The 21,076-nt window shown below is 38.0% G+C and overlaps 2 protein-coding genes across 3 annotated transcripts in view; one reads left to right on the forward strand and one right to left on the reverse strand.

The window, feature by feature from the left end:
• LOC126483671 (TBC1 domain family member 31) overlaps positions 1-1,337 on the forward strand; it is a 269,516-nt gene extending 268,179 nt beyond the window's left edge. For both annotated transcript variants that reach the window (XM_050106735.1, XM_050106734.1), the window contains exon 20: positions 886-1,337. In XM_050106735.1, the coding sequence (XP_049962692.1) occupies positions 886-908 (23 nt within the window). In that variant the 3' untranslated portion in view covers positions 909-1,337. The remainder of the gene's footprint in view (positions 1-885) is intronic.
• Positions 1,338-17,390: 16,053 nt separating this feature from the next.
• On the reverse strand, positions 17,391-19,586 carry LOC126483877 (adenine phosphoribosyltransferase). Its single transcript, XM_050107125.1, has 4 exons — positions 19,129-19,586; positions 18,795-19,032; positions 18,401-18,479; positions 17,391-17,719 (listed from the first exon to the last, which is right to left on the reverse strand). The coding sequence occupies exons 1-4, from the start codon at positions 19,218-19,220 to the stop codon at positions 17,583-17,585; spliced, it is 546 nt and encodes a 181-aa protein (XP_049963082.1). The 5' UTR covers positions 19,221-19,586; the 3' UTR covers positions 17,391-17,582.
• Positions 19,587-21,076: the final 1,490 nt, after the last annotated feature.

Raw genomic sequence — 21,076 nt, forward strand, 5'->3', positions numbered from 1 at the left:
ATACTCTTGTCTCTGCTGAACACTCCCTGTCAAGGACAACATACTGGGTCCTATTGCTTAAGAAGTCTTCGAGCCACTTACATATCTGTGAACATATCCCTCATGCTTGTACCTTCATTTAACAGCCTGCAATGGGGCACCACGTCAAATGCTTTCCGAAAATCTAGAAATATGGAATCTGCCTGTTGCCCTTCACCCATAGCTCTCAGTATATCATGTGAGAAAAGGGAAAGCTGAGTTTTGCACGATCAAAGCTTTCTAAAACCATGCTGATTCGTGTACATAAGATTCTCAGTCTCTAGAAAGTTTATTATATATTCAAACTGAGAATATGTATGTAGATGTAGGAGGGAATTCATTATTTGCTCTTAACAGCACTCATACTGGAATGAACAAGCTTTAACGGGAAAACAAGAACTCAGCAAATTAATCTAGGTGGAATTACAGATACACAAAGAGAGAGACTTACAGAGCAGTATTGGACGATGAAAAATAACTCAAAATCAGATTTAAGCTATTCTGAAGTGCCTTTATTATGTTCTCTCTTTTGTTGTTTTGTCCTGATGACTGCAACACACTGTTGTAAAGTTAAATCATTATACTCTACTAAAACAAATTACATGTACGTTTCCTGCTGTCCATATCTTTTCTCTTCAAGATAGATTCTAAGTAAATTTGTGCTCATTCACTGAAATCTGTATTTTATAAGCATATCATTGTCCCATGTATTATATTAATAATGACACCTTCCCTTTTACAAATTTCCAATGCAAATTATTTTTCATCTTCGTGACAGATTTTCTTGTTACAATGTGTCCTGTTTGTGCTTAATCACCTTCAGCTATTTCTTTAATTTGAATAAAGATATTTTCGTGTAATTTTCAGGGACTGATTCCAGAGATAGCTGATATTGTGCCAGATGAAACAGATTTGTTCATGAGCAAGAAGATAAACATTTCCCGAAGAAACCACCTGTAAAATAAGTGAAGTAACAAATATTTAATAGAGTGGTTTCACTAGTGATACAACCAGTAGTTACATAGTGAAGTGCAGAGCAGTTGTTTCACCTTTTTTAGTAAGTTGCAAAATGTGTGTGTGTGTGTGTATGTGTGTGTGTGTGTGTGTGAGAGAGAGAGAGAGAGAGAGAGAGAGAGAGAGAGAGAGAGAGAGAGAGGAAGAAGAGAGCGAGATATGGTAATTTCTTCATTGTACTGTATAATTACAGGCATTTTTGTTGAACATAAATTAATGAAAAGCCCACGCTTGACACACGCAAAATGGAAAGAACTGTGTAAGTGCAATATATAATTTTTAAAATAAACTGTATTGTTGAAATATGTACTTACTATTATATTAGGCATCACACCATCACATGTTCACTTCAAAGAATGCCTCATATCCACTTAAAATCCAAAGCCATTCATGTGGCTCAGATTCATTAATGACAGCTTCATCTTTTGGAGTTATGAAGAAGATACGGAACCTTCATTCCTTCAAAATATTAACACTATCTCCCCCATCCATTTGACCCACAAGGAGTCTGCCAATTGCTCCACACTGATGCCCAGTCCAGTTATTGCATGCACGGAGGTTGACCCCTCACACACCCGTGGTCGATTGGTAGATTGCCTCAGGACATAGCAAGCTGTGAAAGACTTCCCAGAGAGCCAAAGGTACGACTCCCCAGTTAGTCTGACGAAGAGGTCCCAGGTGCTATTTGTGGCTGATAATATCCTTCAGCCCGGTGCAGTTGCTTGACCTGTTTCAGAGGAAAACTCTCAGCCTGCAAGATATGGGCAGTCACAGAGGATGAGATTATTGGTAGCTAGGAGCTCCAGTATTAGGCACATTATGGGGTCCCTTAGAGATCAGGCTGCCAAGGAGGGAAAGAAAGCCAGTGTGCATTCCACGTGCATACTGAGTGGAGTCATTCCAAATGTGGAATGGGTCCTTCCAGTTGCCATGAAGAGCACAGGATGCAGTCAACTGCAGATTGTGGCTCATATTGGTACAAATGATGTGTGTCTCTACAGATTGGAAGAGATTCTCACTGGTTTTAAGTGGCTGTCAGAAGTGGTAAAGGCTGACAGTCTTGCTAGCAAGATGCAAGCAGAGCTCACCATTTGCAGCATAGTCAATGAGTGGAGTGTCTGAATCAGAGGCTAAGACAGTTCTGCAACCATGTAGGCTGCAGATTCCTTGGCTTGCACCATATGGTGCTGGCATTCCGGGTTCCACTAAATAGTTGTTATAGAGCCTCAGGAAAGCACAAGAAGGGTTTCAGTCTCAAAGGGTGCAGGTCGAATACAGGAAGAACGTAGATCTGGGAACCATTGATATAACAGTTGCAAAGTTCATAGCTGTGATTGGAAAGTACCAGAGTCCCAAGTGCTAATAGAAAGCACCGATGCTCATATTGTTATAGCTGGAGATAATTTTAACTGACATTTTGCGAAGGACCCAACGGTGTTCCGAAAGGATAGGCTAAATATAGTTGGCAATAGTAAGTTAGTATGGGTAGAAGTCATTCTTGGCACCTGGAATAAAATAATAATGTAACTGGATCCTTTTACCGACCTCCCAACTCACATCATTAAATTGCTGATAGGTTCAAATAAAATTTAAATCTAATTTCAAACACGTACCTGGTTCATACAATTATAGTTGGTGGTAACTTCAGTTTACCCTCTATACATTGGCAAAAATACATGTTTAAATCTGGAGATATGCATAAAACATCACCCGAAATTGTGCTAAATGCATTCTCTGAAAATTATTTCGGTTATTAGTTCATGCAGTCACTCAGATAGTAAACGGTCGTGAAAACACACTTGACCTCTTAACAACAAATAGTCCTGAGCTAACAATGAGCATCAATATGGATACAGAGATGAGTGAACACAGGGTTGTCGTTGCCAAAGAGACACTCCCAAATCCACCAAAAATAAATGAAAAATGTATTTATCCAAAAAAACAGATAAAAATTTGCTTGATGCCTTCCTGAGAGAGAATCTCCACTCCTTCCAAATTAGCAATGTAAGTGTAGACCAGATGTGGCTTGAATTCAAAGAAATAGTGTCAACAGCAACTGAGAGATTTTTTACCAAATAAATGATCCCCCATGCTACACAAAACAGGTCAGAAGGCTGTCGCAGAAACAACAAAAAAGCTTGCCAAATTTAAACAAACATGAAACCCACTAGGTTGCCGATCTTTTACTGAAGCTCGAAATTTAGCCTGGACTTCAATGCCAGAGACTTACAATAATTTCCACAGCAAAACTTTGTCTTGAAATCTGGCAGAAATTACAAAGAGATTCTGGTCTTATGTAAAGTATGCTATTGGCAAGACACAGTCAATGCCTTCTCTGTGACAATAGCAATTGAAATACTATCGATGATAGTGCTGATAAAGCAGAGCTACTAAACACAGTCTTCTGAAATTCCTTCACTGAAGAAGACAAAGTAAATATCACAGAATTCAAATTGAGAACAGCTGCCAACATGAGTAACTTAGAAGTAGATATCCTTGGAGCAGTGAATCAACTTAAATCTCTTAACAAAAGCAAGTCTTCTGGTCCAGATTGTACACCAATTGGATTCCTTTTAGACTATGCTGATGCAATAACACCCTACTTAACAATCATATACAACTACTCCCTCAACAAAAGATCCATACCCAAAGACTAGACAGTTGTGTAGGTCACACAAATATTCAAGAAACATAATAGCAGTAATTCACTACATTACAGACCCATATCATTAACGCTGATATGCAGCAGAATTTTGGAACATATATTACGTTTGAACATTATGAATTACCTCGAAGAAGATGGTCTATTGACACATAGTCAACACATATTTAGAAAGCATCATTCTTATGAAACACAAGTAGTTCTTTACTCACATGAAGTGTTGAGTGCATTCGACATCACAAACTAACTCCATATTTCTAGATTTCCAGAAGGCTTTTGGCACTGTACCACAAGCAGCTAATAATCAAATTGTGTACTTACGGGATATTGTCTCACTTATGGGACTGTCTTCATGATTTGCTGTCAGACATGTTGCAGTTCGTAGTGACTGATGAAAAATCAAGTAAAACAGAAGTGATCTCTGCCATTCCCAAGGTAGTGTTATAGGCCCTCTATTGTTCCTTATCTATATAAATCATCCAGGACACAATCTGAGCAGCAACCGTCTTAGATTGTTTTTGGATGATGCTGTCTTTTATTACCTAGTAAAGTAAGCAGAAAATCAAAACCAATTGCAAAACAAATTAGGTAAGACAACTGTATGGTGCGAAAACTGGCAGTTGGCCCTAAATAATGAAAAGTGTGAGGTCATCCACGAGTGCTAAAAGGAATCCGTCAAGGAATCTATCAATCTAAAGTCCGTAAATTCAACCAAATACCTAGAAAATACAAGTATGAACAATTTAAATTGGAAAGACCACACAGAAAATGATGTGGGTCAGACAAACCAAAGATTGTGTTTTATTGGCAGAACACTTACAACATGTAATAGATATACTAAAGAGACTGCCTGCACTATGCTTGTCAGTCATCTTTTAGAGTACTGCTTTGAAGCTCGAAATTTAGCCTGGACTTCAATGCGATAGGATTGATAGGATTTATGGGGTACATCACGAAAGTTCAAAGAAAGAGGCAGTATGTTTTATATTACCATGAAATAGGGGAGAGAGTGTCACGAACATGATTCAAGGTTTGGGATGGACATCATTAAAACAAAGGCATTTCTTGTCATGGCAGGATCTTCTCATGAAATTTCAATCATTGACTTTCTCCTCCAAATATGAAAATATTTTGTTAATGCTGACCTACATAGGGGGAAATGATCATCAAAAAAAGAAGGGAAATTAGAGCTCGCACAGAAAGACATAGGTGTTCGTTTTTTCCACACTCTGTTCCACAGTGGAATAATTGAGAATTGTTGGGAAGGTGGTTCGATGAGCCCTCTGCCAAGCACTTGAATGTGATTTGGAGAGTAGCCTTGTAGACATACATTGTTAGCAATCATGTACAACCTATTGCTTAACAAAAGATCCATACTTAAGGGCTGGAAAAGTGCACAGGTCACACTAATACACAAAAAGGGAAATGGAATTAATTTGTTGAATTCTTAAGTCATATCACTGACACCGATATGCAGTAGGATTTTGGAAATTATGCTACATTTGAACATTGCAATATACCTTGAAGAAAATGACAAATTGATATCTAATCAACGTGGATTCAGGAAATGTCATTATTGTGAAATGAAACTAGGTTTTTAACTATATTGTGTAAAGGAAAGTTGCCAGTCATCATATAGCAGAGATGCTGAGTTGCAGATAGGCACAACAAAAAACTGTCACAAATATAGCTTTCGGCCAGTAAGGCCTTCATCAAAATTACACGCAAACACAACTCACACACACATGACTGCAGTCTCTGGCAGCTGAGGCAGTGTGGCCTCAGTTGCCTGAGACTGCAGTCATGTCTGTGTGTTGTCTAATTCTGATGAAGGCCTTACTGGCCGAAAGCTATATTTGTGATAGGGTGTTCCCCCCACCCCATTTGTGACTCAGCATCTCCGCTATCCACTATATGGTGAGTGGCAACTTTCCTTTCCCAATATTGTTACATTCCATCCTAGATTTTACACTGTTCGAAAACTAGGTTTTTATTCACACAAAGTAATAAGTGCTACTGACATAGCATCTCAATCTGATTCCTTATTCCTAGACTTTCAGAAGGCATTTCACACCATTGCTCACAAGTGGCTTCTAATCATATTGCTTGCCTATGGAGCATTTGTCAATTCTGCGACTGGATTTGATTTCATCTCAGAAAGTTCACAGTTCATAATAATACATAAAATAAGGTAAAGGCAACCAATCATCTATGGCAGACTGATGTGTGACATAAAGACATACTTAACAGAGGATAGTTTTTATTAGCTTTATCACACACATTACCACGCCAGGGACGACATCGATTATCAATTTCTGAGAGCAGTTATCTGGGCCGATGGTTATGGGTATGGAGTAGGAAAAGACGCAAGCCAAGGAGGGCATAGTGTGAGGCAGGAGTTGGAAAGACAGATCACTTAGCAGCCATACAACAAACTGAAAGGAGTTCTGACAGGATAGAGGATATAAGAGCTGGAGAAGATGGACAGAGGGGGAGGGGGGGAGAAGATGGAAAGGGAGACAGGGAGGGGAAAGGTGTACAAAATACATGATCAGGATGGTTAAGGAGTGTTGTGGACAATGACAGAATAGAAAAGGGAAAAGATAAGGGGAGGCAGTGGGAAACAGGTTAGCAGAGGTTTAGGCCAGAAGCTTTGTAAGAACAGAGGATATGCTAGAGAGAGAATTCCCACCTGTGTAGTGCTGGGAAATTTGTGCTGGAATGGAGGGTCCAAATGGCATGTGTTGTTTTGTGCAACATGTTCAGCAGCTAGATGGTCAAGTTTGTGGCTGGCCACAGTTTGCCAGAAGCCATTTATGTGAATAGAAGAGTACATATCGTGCCCACATAGAATGCAGCATAGTAGTTGCAGTATAATTTATATATAACATGCTGATGTCACATATGGTTCTGCCTTTTACTGGGTATGAAATGCCCGGGACTAGACTACCAGTAGAAGTGGTGGGTGTATGGGGGCAAGTTTTGCATCTGGATTGTCCGCAAGGGAATGACCCATGGGGTGTGGGACTGGAAATAGGATTGAATAGGGATGGACAAGGATATTCTGTACGTTGGGTGTGTGGCAGAACACTACATGGGCTGATGTGGATAGGATTTTAAGTAGGATATCCCTCATCTCGGCACACAGTGAGAGGTAGTCAAAGCTCAAGTGAAGTATGTGGTTGAATTTTTCAAGGCCAGGGTATACTAGCTGATCAGCAGAGTGCTGGTCATCGACTGGTTAACAGCTTTACTGTTGTCAGAGGAACAGCTAACATGGATGATCTCTTTGTGGGTGAGACAGATAGGCTACTGTCTGTTAATGAAAGTTGGTAATAATTTATGGGAAGTAATCCAATGAAACTGAATTTTGAGATTCCCCAAAGAAGTGTTACAAGCCCTCTGCTCTTCTTAATCTATATAAACAATTTAGGAGACAATCTGAGTGGCCCTCTTAGAGTGTTTGTGGATGATGCTGTCACTGGCTGTGTAGCAAAGCCATCAGAAGAGCAAAACAAATTGTAAACTGATTTAGACAAGATATCTGTATAGTGCAAAAAATGACAAGTGACCCTAACAATAAAAAGTGTTAAGTCCTCTATATGAGCACTAAAAAATCCATTTAGTTTTGGTTACATGAAAAATCACACCAATTTGGACATTGTCAATTCAGCTAAATATCTAGGGTTCACAATTAAGAACAACATAAATTGGAACCATCACATAGAAAATGTGGTGGGGAAAACAAACCAAAGATTGTGTTTTACTGGCAGAATGCACATGCTTAGGGGCAGGCATGGGCATCCTTGCCACACGGGGTAGCATTGGAACAGACTGATTTAGAAGATGCAACAAATCTACTAAAGAGGTTGCATACACTCTCTTCCTCCTTTGTGGCATTTCGGTGCAGTATGGAATCCCTACCACATAGGATTGACAGAGGACATTGAAGAAGTTCAGTGACGGGCAGCTCGTTTTATATCACAAAACACGTGAATGTGTCACAAAAACAATATGCTAGTTAGGGTTGCAGCCATTAATATCAAGGCATTTTTTATTGTGGTGAGACCTTTTTATAAAATTTTGATCATCCACTTTCTTTTCTGAATGCCCTACCTAGATATGGAGAAATGACTATTGTAATAGAATAAGATAAAACAGAGCTTGAATGGAAAGATTTAGGTGTGCATTTTCCCCAAGTGCTATTTGAGAATGGAACGGTCGAGGAACAGTCTGAAAGTGGCTCTATGAACCCTCTTCCAAAAACTTAAGTGTGATCTGCATAGTAGTCATGTAGATATATGAGTAGATGGGGTTCATAGTGGGACCAGAGAAGACGCTTAGGTTGAAAGAGGGAGAGATGTGGGGTGGGGGCGAAAGAAGATGCTGTAGTGCTGATTGTAGGAGCATGCAAAGGCATGGCAAGTAGAGGGTGATGTGCTGCTAGGTGCAGCATGGGGAGAAATGTGCAGTGTTAGGGGTGGGAGGAGAAGTAAAGAAGGGTAAAGGGCTATTGGAAATGTGTGTGTGTGTGTGTGTGTGTGTGTGTGTGTGTGTGTGTGTGTCATCTAATGGATTTTGTCTGAAAGCTGATATTTTCTGACAGCTTGAGTTTAGTCAGTATTGCCATTCTTATTGTCCTTGTCCATAGGTTATTTACCACAATGAATGTGATTGGGTAATGTGTTATTGTAGAGCACTTCAAGATCTTACGTTCATTCAACACATCACATCTTAGTAAACACTGCACCTAGAACATGAATACATGTTGTCAAGAGGCAATCATAATATACAGTCTAAGGGTAGTTCCTAATTCTCAGATGTATTAGTCTTACCCACAAATAAAGACACTGCCTGTATGAAAACATAATTTAGTTCGCAAACATGAAACATTTTCTGTCAGATTGATATAGCTTTATGGACTGATAACACCAAATGAGCATGGGAGCCTGGATAGGATCGCCCTATCAGGCGTCACTCAGAAAGTATTAGAACACATTTATGAGTGCATATTACGCTTACTGTTGCAAAAGATAAAGAAGAAAAATTTCATAAGTATCTCCTTCGTGTACAATAAAGTTTAAAAATCTATGCCTGCTACATGGATATCTGCTGACTGACTCAAAAGTGGCACAGTTTTGTTGGACAGTGAACACACTCAAGTTTCTAAACATAATGAAGAGTAACAGACTTAGGAAGTGCCTCATTAAAGTTTATAATCGATCTGCCTATTTCCACTGTAAATGGAAGCAATTTTTGCTATTGTCTTTTGTCTTAGTTATAGAGAATGGGTTAAGCACCTCATGAAAGGTATTTTATGTGTCAACTGCAATTACTTGTTTCACAAAAAGTGCACAAAAGGAAACCTAAATGTTATTAAAGATGATTTTTTCCCCAAATGAGAGACAGCTGCTTATGTGTAGAGATAGAGAAAATAAAATGTTGCAAGTCCAGTAGCCTCCAAAAATAAAATTAATAAGTTATTCTTAGATGACATTGAGGCGTTAAAAGCCAAAATGCCAGCTCTACAGAAAGAAATCTGCTGAATTGTAATGCAGTAGCTTAACTCGCACTTTGAAAATATAGGAGTTGCAAAACAAGTTACTGTGTGAGCTGAATGAACTCAAGAACATGCCTGTATGAAAGCTATAAATCAACATTCTAGTTAAAAAAATGTTGGTGAACACATCACTCTGTAGCAAAAACAATCAGATATGAACATGGCAAGATTCTGTAATCGTGCCATGCTGTTTAATCTTTTTGTAAATTGTATAGGCACTAAAGTGAAAGAAAAGAAAGCAGAAAATACTGTATTTTGTTAACGTGAACACAATTGTGGAATAGTTTAAAAGAAGAGCATATATTTCGGTCAATGTCACATTCACTGGCTCGTGGAAAATGACACTGCTATAAACTTGAAGACACTATGTCCATAGTGTTCAGAAACAAAGAAAAGTGTGAGCATATGGCTACAAAGGTGGATGAAACAAGGTTAGAGGATGTAACATCCACTAAATTCCTAGGTGTAAGGCTGCATTTACACTAACAGTTTAGCCACGGTAGTTCAGTGGCAATGTTGATCTGCTGAAATGACAGCCATTGTGCATTTGAACCACTGGGTATGTAACTATATTGTGTAGCCTCAATTTCTGTGGCAACAGCAATGTGCTCGCAGGAGACAACTGTAAAATTGGTGCTGAGAAGGCAACTTTTTTTGTGTGTTATTGAAAGGGAAATACATATGGCAATGAAGTTAATAGAAGTATTTGAGTAATCCAATACAAACTCATGAAAAAAACAGACTTTTTCTGCTGTTTATAAGGAGCTAGCAAACCTGGCAATGCTTCACAATTGCTGAATAAGTATGGGAATTGGATATACCTCCTAATCTGAGTTATCCCCCAAGAATTGTGTCAGTGTGCAAATTTTGGCTTCTTTGCAGCGTCTCCCTGTTTGAAGGTATGGAACTTGAAGTTACAATAAATCTTATAGAATATAAATTAAAAACACTGGTTTGTTTTCAGTTTTTACTGGTTTTATGCTTTTTTAATTATTTATACGAAATACAATTACAAAACTTCCGAATATTTAACATCTTTTGTTTTTGCATACAGTGTGGTAAGAGCAGAACTGGTTTTCTGAACTATCAGTATATGAATGAGCAGCATACAGTGGCCTTGTGAAAAACACTCTGATTGTAAATCAGTTCAAACTTATTTGAATGTCCAATCCTGAGCCTTCTTTATTGTTACTGCAGATGAAACCTTGATTCGCTTAAATGAAATGGTTAAATCAATTGGTATACGGGGTATGAGAGACACTTCTCCAGCTGGTGGACATGTGAGGATAGTAGCCTTTAATGACATTACTTTGTGTAGTTTTAATCTGCAAATGGGTAGCATTACAATGTTTCTGATGATTCAGATTACATAATAGTCTTGTAATCATTAGCCAATAAGCCATAAATACAACTTTCCTAATACATAGATTTTCTGTTATAACCAACAGAAGAAAGAACCCAAAAACAACACAGTGCTGTGTATAAAAAATGTTTCTATAAAATTATACGTAGAGAGAAACAACAGATGTGTCTAATGGTTTAAATGCACCGCTATCATAAAACCGACCACTATCATAAAACCAACTGCACGATAGAAAATTAACTGCACATTTTTCACAGCACAACATTCTCTTTCTCGTAGTCAGTTTCAGCAGGAAACCTGTACATTGTTGTTCAAAAAAGCTATGTAACTTGTGCCCCTCCAAACATTTATTAGTGTGTCGTGTAAAAATCTGAAGTAAGTCTGTCAAGAACTTTGCAAGATCTTTGCTGGCAATGTTTCTCCTCCATATATTCGTGTTTGTATACATTAAGGGGAAAATTGTCAAAATGTATTAAGTGCTTTAGGATCAGTGTTGCCTCGTATTATTTTTTACTTAGCTCCTTCCAAGCATTTACAACGAAAGTAATTCTGCCTCGCCTCAGAATAAACCTAGTAAAAGTTATGAAGGAAACATGATCACAGTCAAATGTAAATATGGGTCAACACTTTAAGAGTGGCTCAAAACAAAGCTCAGTCTTATGCATTATGAAGCAGCTATCACAGTATGCAGACAAACAGCTTTTGCACACAGTATATAATGGAGTAATAGTATGGGGAAGCTCAAACATTTAGGAAACAATAAGAGCTTGCTTTTCAAAACAGGCAATAAGGATCACTTAATGGTAAAAGGCACCTAATCTTTACGTACTACTTATCCATACTTATATATAAAACAACTGTATCTTTCAGTAAAGATAGTCTAGAGGGAATACAAATGTAAGCATCCATACCCACAACACAAGAATCATAAAACAGGTTAAAAACCATATCCTACTGACAGACAATCCTTGTAAAAAATGAGCTCAGTACTTGCTTACCAAGGTTGTAAGGAAATAACCCAAAAACCTACAAAATCTCATGCATAACAGCAACTTCCCATATACACTCAATAACTGTATAGTGGAAAAGAAATATTGCAGTGTAATGGATTACCTAATGAATTAAGTCCATACATAGTGAAGGTGAAGAGACTTGCTTAGGATACACTAGCATGGAGAGCTACATCAAACCAGTCAAACCACTGAAGATAACAACAACAGTAATCAGTGCTAAAAATCCTAACTGAAGTTGCTGCTCTGATAAACATGAGATACTTGAGGAACTCTCCACTATGGATTCACTCTAAATCATTTGACTGAATTTTAATACTCTTGACCTATCCTGTATCACACATGCACACACTGTAATCCTGCAGGATCAGATAAAAATCAAATTTAGTTGCAACAGATTAATTCCATGCTTTTCAATGGCATTCATAATGGGAATACTAACATTGGTGGGTTATGCATGATAGCAATGAGAGGCATGGAGAGAAGACTTCCGATATTTACAATTCATCGTCTGGCTGTGATCAAATGTTATCTTTGGACAGCAAAAGTGACTACAAGTGAACAAAAGCTAAGAAGATTCTATATGAAATTACATCAATCTGTAGTTAATGCACCTTATGTTTGATGATTATACAGGTATCTGCGTGGAAGCAGTTTGCTCAAAAAGTTATTTGGAGTAGAATATTTAGTAGTTACACTGCCATATCCCTGTATGCTAATGCAGACTTCAATGCATGTGATCATCCTGTTTTAAATGCAGACACCTTACATGACAATGATGCCTGTGAACCTTTGCAACTGTCTCTTTCTATATTCTATTTGAGCTGCAGTTACAACATAAATTGTAAATGTCAAGTTGGAAAACACTGCAGTAGCTTGTGATAGTGGTGTGCAGAGAACACAAAAACTTAGTTGTATTACTGATTATAACAGTCATACATGCCACATACAGAACTGTAGAGCGATTTATTTTGCTGTGTGAAACTTCACCATAGAATTCTAGTGAAGTTGGATGACATGGTAATTCTTTGGAACCAATTACTGGTTTCATGATTTGGCTATTAGGACATCAGAACAGCACTGAATTAGAGCCCAGAACTTGTCTTCTCATGAGCTGGCACTCAATGTGTTAAAAGTAATTGCTAACAGGTGAGTATACTGCACTTTGAATCTCTTTCTGTTTGTAGAAGTTTAAAAAGTATTATGTACTGGCAAGTTACTTCAAAGTTGTTCTAAAGATATCTATGATCTATGTTCGATGGTCAGGTTTTTGTTCAGTGGTTTTATTCCCCCCCCCCCCCGCAACTGTCCTGAAGAATTCATTGAATAAATAAACAACCATCTGAATCTATAACATCTGTCCAATGTGTACTGTCATAAAGAAGTTGAATATCTTTTTTTCAAACCAGGTTTTGGTTTCATACCTAATGATGCTCCAGAGTGATTTTGCTTTGTTATTGGAACTTTGTGTTTTTGTCTGCAATGCAACTTTTTCTTTTTTGATGGCACAGTGAAGTATTTTCTGGCATTGCTTGTAGCATAGGGGCCTAAGTGTAGCCCTTTCAGAGCCACTCTGACTACATCTCACATAACGACTTTCTGCTGCGTGTCTGACAATGTGTGACATTTCCATTATCGTAAAATAGTCAAGAGTTGGGGAGAACGCAGTTGGATTGGAAAGGATTTCTGAATAGAGCTAGTCCTCCAAATTAAATAAATCTCTCTCTTCCTCACAAAACATACTTTGATCACAAATGTTAAATGTCCTCTCTCTTGGCTTCTGCTGAAGCTGTCCACTACACATTGTAAAATAAAACTATATTCATAATGTAATGATATTTTGTAGTAAAGAAATGTCTTCCCATTGTTCATCCAATATATTCTCTCTGAATTGTGTGACCAATTCCACAATTATGATTCTATGGAACTGTGCTTTTCTCCTTATTTAAACAGTGTTTGTGGGGATGATTTATTGCCCATCATTGACAAACAAGCCATTTATTGTGGGCTCACACCTGCTTCACAAAAGACAGGTCTACAAATAAATTATTAACTGCTGTTCTGGTACATCACCCTACTCTTGTTGCGAATGTTACCATGAGGAACAAATGAAAGCAGGTCATCAGTAACTCTAGGGCCCTTGAGTACTATCCAAGATTAAACCAGTACTAGAATCCCCATACACTAACTAGTTATTTCTGCTAAATCTTACTAGTACTCGTAAGTGCTGTTGTCACCCGTATTCTGTAAGAGTTGCTGTGTTGTTTCCTATTCTAATACTGAAGCACAACTCTACAAACTTTTCAATGCCATACTCATTTTAGTCTATGGCCAGTGACCTTATTCCAATTTTTGTGTATACAGCAACTCTATATTTCCTTATATTATACTGGATCTTATTCCATTTTTTATGTACACACCCATTCTCCCATCCATGCACATCTGTCTAGTTTCTCATTTCTGCACATTCGTAATGGTGTTCTGTTATCTATAACACATCATTAGAAAATCTTTTTTGTTTGTTCCATTTCCTATTGTGCAATGAGAAGCTCATTTTTCTTATTGAACAGCGTTATTATGTTTCGATGGAAAAGATCAAATTATAGTTTGATTGTTACCAGCTGTCCAAGCATCCGTCTTTTTTAAACACGCACACGCACGCACGCACACACACACACACACACACACACACACACACACACACACACAGCTGGCACTGCAGTTCAGCTTGGGTGGTGAGGGGTTTGGTTTCTAGTCAGTATTATCTGAGCATGAGAAGAGAAAAAAGTAATTAGGTTCAAGGACTCATATGATGTATTTGAAATTCAGGTTTCTGGTATTATCTTATGAACCACTCTTAGAAGTTCAGAGATGCTGTAGTCTGATTCAAATGAGCTGGCATTGGACATTTAATGTCCAAAGTTGTGACAACTGATTGATGAAAGAATGACATACATAAATATTTAGGGAAATTCAGGAATACAGAAGTGCAAGTCGCTGAGGAATGAAATAAATAGGAAGTGCAGGGAAGCCAAGGTGAAATGGCTGCATGCAAAATGTGAAGAAATCAAAAAAGAAATGTCTGTCAGAAGGACTGAGTCAGCATATAGGAAAGTCAAAACAACCTTCAGAGAAATTAAAACTAAGGCTGATAACCTTAAGAGCATAATGGGAATTCCACAGCTAAGTGCAGAGGAGGGAGCCGATAGGTGGAAATAGGATATTGAAGACCTCTATCAAGGGGAAGATTTGTCTGATGTGAAAGAAGAAGAGACAGGAGTCAGATCAGAAGAGACAGGGGATCCAGTGTTAAATCGGAGTTTAAGAGAGCTTTGGAGAACTTAAGATCAAATAACTCAGAAGGGATAGACAACATTCCACCAGAATTTCTAAAATCATTGGGGGAAGTGTACACAAAATGACTGTTCATGTTGGTGTGTCGAATGTATGAGTCTGACGACATACCATCTGACATTTTAGAAAAATGTCATCCACACAATTATGAATGCTGCAAGAGATGACATGTGCAAGAACTTAACGACTCATGCATCCAAGTTGCAGGCAAGAATAATATGCAGAAGAATGGAAAAGAAAACCAAGGTTGTGTTAGATGAAGATCAGTTTGGCTTTAGGAAAGTTAAAGGCACCAGGGAGACAATTTTGAGGTTGTGCTTGATAATGGAAGTAAGATTACAGAAAAGCCAAGACATGTTCATAGGATTTGTCGACCTGAAAAAAAGCGTTTGACAATGTAAACTGGTGCAAGAGGTTCGAAATTCTGAGAAAAATAGGGGTAACCTATAGGGAAGAGACGGGTAATATATATAATATGTACAAAATGGATGAGCAAAAACAAAGTGCTGGGATTAAAAAGGGAGTAAGACAGGAATGAAGTCTTTCATCCCTACTGTTCAATCTGTACAGCGAAGAAGCAATAATGGAAGTAAAAGGAATGGACTTAAAATTCAAAGTGACAGGACACCAATGATATGATTTGCTGACGCCATTGCTATCCTGAGTGAAAGTGAAGAAAAATTACATGATCCGCTGAACACAATGAACAGTCTAATGAGTAAAGAATATGGATTGAGAGTACACCAAAGAAAGACAAAAATAATGAGAAGTAACAGAAACGAGAACAGCAAGAAACTTAACATCAGTATTGATGGTCACAAAGTAGATGAATTGAAGGAATTCTGCTGCCTAAACAGCAAAATAACCAGTGAGGGATGTAGCAAGTAGAACTTCAAAAGCAGCCTAGCACTGGCAAAAAGGGCATTCCTGGCCAAGAGAAGTCTACTAGTATCAAACATAAGCCTTAATTTGAGGAAGAAATTTCTGAGAATATACATTCTAAGAATATACATTCGGAGAACAGTATTGTATGGTAGTGAAACATGGACTGTGGGAAAACTGAAACAGGACAAAATTGAAGCATTTGAGATGTGGTGCTACAGACAAATGTTGAAAATTAAGCGGACTGATAAGGAAAGGAATGAGGAGGTTCTGCACAGAATCGAAGAGGGAAGGAATATGTGGGAAAAACTGACAAGGAGAAGGGAGAGGATGACAGGACATCTGTTGAAGACATAAGTGAATGACTTCCACAGTCCTAGAGGGAGCTGCAGAGTGCAAAAACTGCAGCAGAAGACAGAGATTGGGATACATCCAGCAGGTAATTGAGGGTGTAGGTTGCAAGTGCTACTCTGAGATGAAGAGGTTGGCATAGGAGAGGAATTCATGGCGAGCTGCATGAAACCTGTCAGAAGACTGATGACTAAAAAAGGTATGGAGAACATTTGCCGCTGCCTCCTACCCCTTCAATATTCAACTTTTAACACGTATGAATTTACAAGTATGTATCTCCTACAAAACTCGTGTTAAAATTCTGACACTGATATAACAGTGTCTGCCATGTGCTGCTCTTTCAACTACTTTCATCATAAGGCATGCAAAACTAAATGCCTAAGTGTTAACAGAAGTAGTTCCACAGCTGAGATTTGGCAAACAAAATGCTTCGCACAGTGGAAGTGGCAACACAGCAGGAGCCAACAATCTCATACTCTCACTGGTGTAGGAGTGGTAGGGGCAGTCCACACTAGCTGTCAAGACACCAGACAACAGATCTGCTCTGTCAGATATTTCGAAAGACAAACTAAAGTTTTCAGTTAATCCACTGGGAATACTTAGAAAAATCAATTGGAGAATGTAGAAATCTGGATTCAAGTCCCAAAGCAGCATAGAGCTGCAGTGTATATAAAGCAAATGAGATAGGCAACAGTATGCTGAAAGACTGAAGAGCAAGTACTCTTGTAAAGCTAATAAACGGGCTCTCGATTGTAGAGAAGAGAAAATGAGTTTCATTCTGGAGATGGGCCCAGTCACAGCACACATGTCTCGATCCAACTTACAAGCAGTAAAACCTAGCACTGTTTAGAATCAATGTTTGAATAACAACTGGCATGTCCTGGTATAAAGTGAAGGACATCTTTCATGGGCAGAAAGGGGCATATGCTATTGAAGTTGTTGGTGTTTTCAGGAACACTGTACAACAATTCACTCTCCAACTACAGCTATAACTACTAATAAAAAATGTGATTTGCTCTCCAGTCATCTTATAAAAATATTACTTCCAATTGTGATAAAATGTCAATCTCACAATATTACTAATATGGGTAGCCACATATGCATTTTGTAACAAAATTACTCTTGCTAGATAAATATTTTAATTTGCACCAAGTTATAAATGTTTTCAAAACAAAGTTTAATACTGAAGGATTTAATTCAACAGTTGAGGTTTTGCATCAAATAATACAACATAGAATGAGCACGACAATTTCAAAACATCACAGCCTTCTGTTGAACATTTTTGGTATGTATTAAGGACTTATTACTTCTTCCATGTATATGGAATGTAAATATAAGTGCTGCCATGGAATGTACAATATTATTTGCCTAAAACTGTATTAAGGAATGTATAGGATGATGTATGCCATCTCTCCCTTTCAAATCTAGAAGTTCGATCACAACAATGCACTCTAGTACATTTGCACCACACTTCTCAATAAGTGAACAAGCTGCTCCAAGAGTACCTGGAAATGAGACGATTTGAGTTACTAAATCAATTTTATATATGGTGATTATAGATTATTATTTTGGATAAATAGGAATATTCGATAGGAGTCGTCAGCTTCGACCAGCGACAAATGCTGTAAACAAAATGATGACAGTTTTTGGGATTCAGTAATTACAGAACTGGTGGAAATGCTACTAGCCGATAAGATTATACATCGTGACAACAGCTTTCAGCTGGATAAAAATTGGACTCCTATAGTTAAAATTATCCAGTCACAGTGGAATCAATGGGGCTATTTGATACTCAATGATTAAATCACCTCTCACTTCTATTTCCGAGGGCAATGCACAAAACTTGGCAGTCTCGTGCATGTCATCACCCAACAGATTCACGCCCTGTGAATTTTTGCAATGGTCTAATGCAGAGATCAGTCTATCACCACAACAAGGTTTTTTAAGTTTGACTAATAACCAAACTGTCACCTTCCAAACTAACCTAGATCTTGGGCTAAGCTAAAGATCAGTCTGTTACCACAACCACATTGTTTTGTTTTCACATTTATTTGCTTCACCAACTAACAAAACAGTAAATATATGAACCAAACAGTGACATCATAGCGGCCATCAACATTACATCAATGGTCAAAGCTGACAACTCTTAACGGACATTCCTCCTGACCTTTTATTTCATTACTAACCTCCAGTAGCCAGTAGATCATCAATAATTACAACATTCTGCCCTTTTCCAATGCTGCTCTCCTGTATTTCAATTGTGTCCTGCAATATGTAGAGTTAACCAATTTGTAGATAAATCTTAGTGATGTCAGGCAATGAAAATAGTGATCCAATGTAAACATTAATGTGATAAAATTCACTATGAGTACAAAAATGGCACATGGGTGGAGGCTTATATCCTACAGAATGAAGTAGAGGGACACAATGCTTCACACAAATGAAAGATATCAAGATTCGTCTGAACAAAGAAATTACATATTCCAGTTTAACGTACATTGGAGAATGATAACCTTCTGTTTACCGAATGCATTGCTTATGTAAGTGTCTGTAACGTAGATTGAAAATGAAGTTACTTACATTCCCATATTCTAATGAATAAGTCACACTGTGCAATTTTCCGGGTAGTTTCCCTCTTTTACGAATTGGCACAAACGGAAGTTTCAATTGAAGAGCTAATCCTGGACCAAACAAGAAACCTCTTGACTCTAAAGCTGTTATTACATCAGGTTTGGGATTTAAATTTGATAAGCGGCTTGACAGCAACTCCTGTAGCGCGTGGAACGCTTCTGGGTTCTTCAATACAGAAAAAATGTCTCTAAAACAAAGATGAGAACACGTGGGTATTTTAATCGGCCAAATCAAATACCTATGGAAAACTGATGATTCACTAAATTATAAAAATGATAATTACCTGAATAATATTCCCGGCTTCGGAAAATCGGGGTACGATGCAATATTGGTCTTCACCAATTCTTTCAGTTTAGTCAGTCTCTGTTCCTCCATGTTTCATAAATCTTACTGACGCGACTGTTGCTACATATGAGGAAAAGAGATGCAAAAAAACTAATCTTTAAGGAAATTCTTGACAACCACACGGCCCTGAGTGACGTCATACCTACTACTCGTAGTATACCAACACAACACTCAAAAATACCGCGTCGTCTTGTTCCATAACAGGCGATAGCTGTACCTGAGTTATTACTACCAAAGATCAATTGGACGAATAAACATTTGATTAAGAATTAACGAAGACTCAGGTTTAGAAAAATAGTCACGGCCACTCCATTTTCAGAATATGTTACTTATTGGACCAATAAGGAGGTTTTCAAATATGTCCTTGCATTTATATGTGAATTGTGCGTCTCTAGGTTCATTCGAGTAAAGCTATCGCAACCGTTTTCAAACTGTTTCTACTGCGCTTGCGCAACTTCGTGATAGTTTCGACCATCTGAACCCTAAGGGTGTACTCGAACGCATATTTCGCGTGTTTCGTTGTCTGACCACCTTTAGCGCCAGTTTATTCCACTATTGTCTTCGCGTCGCGCAAATGTTTCTGGTTTTAAATGAAACAGTGCACCAGTGAAGTATTTTTTTTCATGCTTGACAATACACGTTTCCAGAATTTATTCTCATTTTCAGGTTAAAATAGTTAAGTAAGTATTTTGTGGGCTGTTTGTATGCGCGTTGTGCCTCTTTTCAACTGTTTTGTGTCGTCTTTTTTGAGGTTAAGGTACCTTATTGTGCCTGCTACATTGTACACTGTACAGGAAAGTACGAGCACACGCCCTTTGTGAAATATCACGAACATTGTAGGTGATGGTTTGTATGTGTGTCTTATTTTCTGCATAATGGAGAAGGCACACCACAAAAAGACGGCAGCAGCGGAAGACAGGCAGACACAAAAAAACACACAAATAGTAATGTAAATATTTGATCATGACGATCAAAATTCTCGAAATGCCTCGTGCGAAGTGTGAAGAAATACGTAAGTAGCTCAGTGTTTCACTGCTGTATTTAAAGAATGAATGACAGTTGCAGGCTTCCCAAAAACATTGAGTATGAGGAAGGAAAGTTTCTGCTTCCGACTTGTGGTCGGCACTTCTTGGACAACCATTGATACAAAATGTTAAATGAAGACGTTCGTAAATATTCCTGACACCACTTTGCTAATAACGATCCTGTTTTCTTTGACATATTTCGATTATATGCATATGAAGAAAAAATTTGATCAACTTGCCGATTGATAATTCATCGCAGATAATTAGTATCAATGTTAATAAACAACAAGACACTAAATGCCCAAACATTACAAATGCTGGAAATTATCTAATCTGAAGAAAAATAATTGTTGGTTTTGTTGGCAGGGAGTGCCCGCAATATGTCCACTGGTTAAGAATCTGGTGTGCAGCTTAATTTCATTAATACATGTGTAACAGCGTAGCATGTTTATTTTTACCTATGCCACATCCCCTCTAAATGGAGCCAACTTAATATGCCCATGTCATTTATAGCAATAAGTATAGCATGAGGACGCCAATTATTGGCTCTTGTGATCGGTTCTTGTATGGAAGAGAAAAATTTATTCATTTGAAAGTGACCTTGAAGTTCACTGAGATACTTTCGCTTTTGATACCCCTGGCTATATATACGCACGACATTTCTACCGAAAAACTCCTCAAGGGAATAAAATTGCACTAGGATGTTTCAAATTATCAAAAATTTGAGATATACAGTTCCTTTAGAAGGCTAACAGGAACCTATAACTTCTTATCTTCAACGAGAATTTTACGAGACCATACACAATAAGCCCTGCACATGCGCGTTGATCTCTTTGGAGGAGGCTTATTAAAGGCTTTGTA

This window comes from Schistocerca serialis, chromosome 6, assembly GCF_023864345.2.
Source record: "Schistocerca serialis cubense isolate TAMUIC-IGC-003099 chromosome 6, iqSchSeri2.2, whole genome shotgun sequence".
NCBI classification, from domain to species: domain Eukaryota; kingdom Metazoa; phylum Arthropoda; class Insecta; order Orthoptera; family Acrididae; genus Schistocerca; species Schistocerca serialis.

Bases quoted from the DNA above. Each gene is read 5' to 3' on its own strand.
- LOC126483877 (XM_050107125.1), bottom strand. From the start codon at position 19,220: ATGGAGGAACAGAGACTGACTAAACTGAAAGAATTGGTGAAGACCAAT. The intron at 19,033-19,128 runs GTAATTATCATT...TCTTTGTTTTAG, and splicing joins AAGCCGGGAATATTATTCAG to AGACATTTTTTCTGTATTGA. The intron at 17,720-18,400 runs GTTAGTAATGAA...TCTCATTTCCAG, and splicing joins TGATCTACTGGCTACTGGAG to GTACTCTTGGAGCAGCTTGT.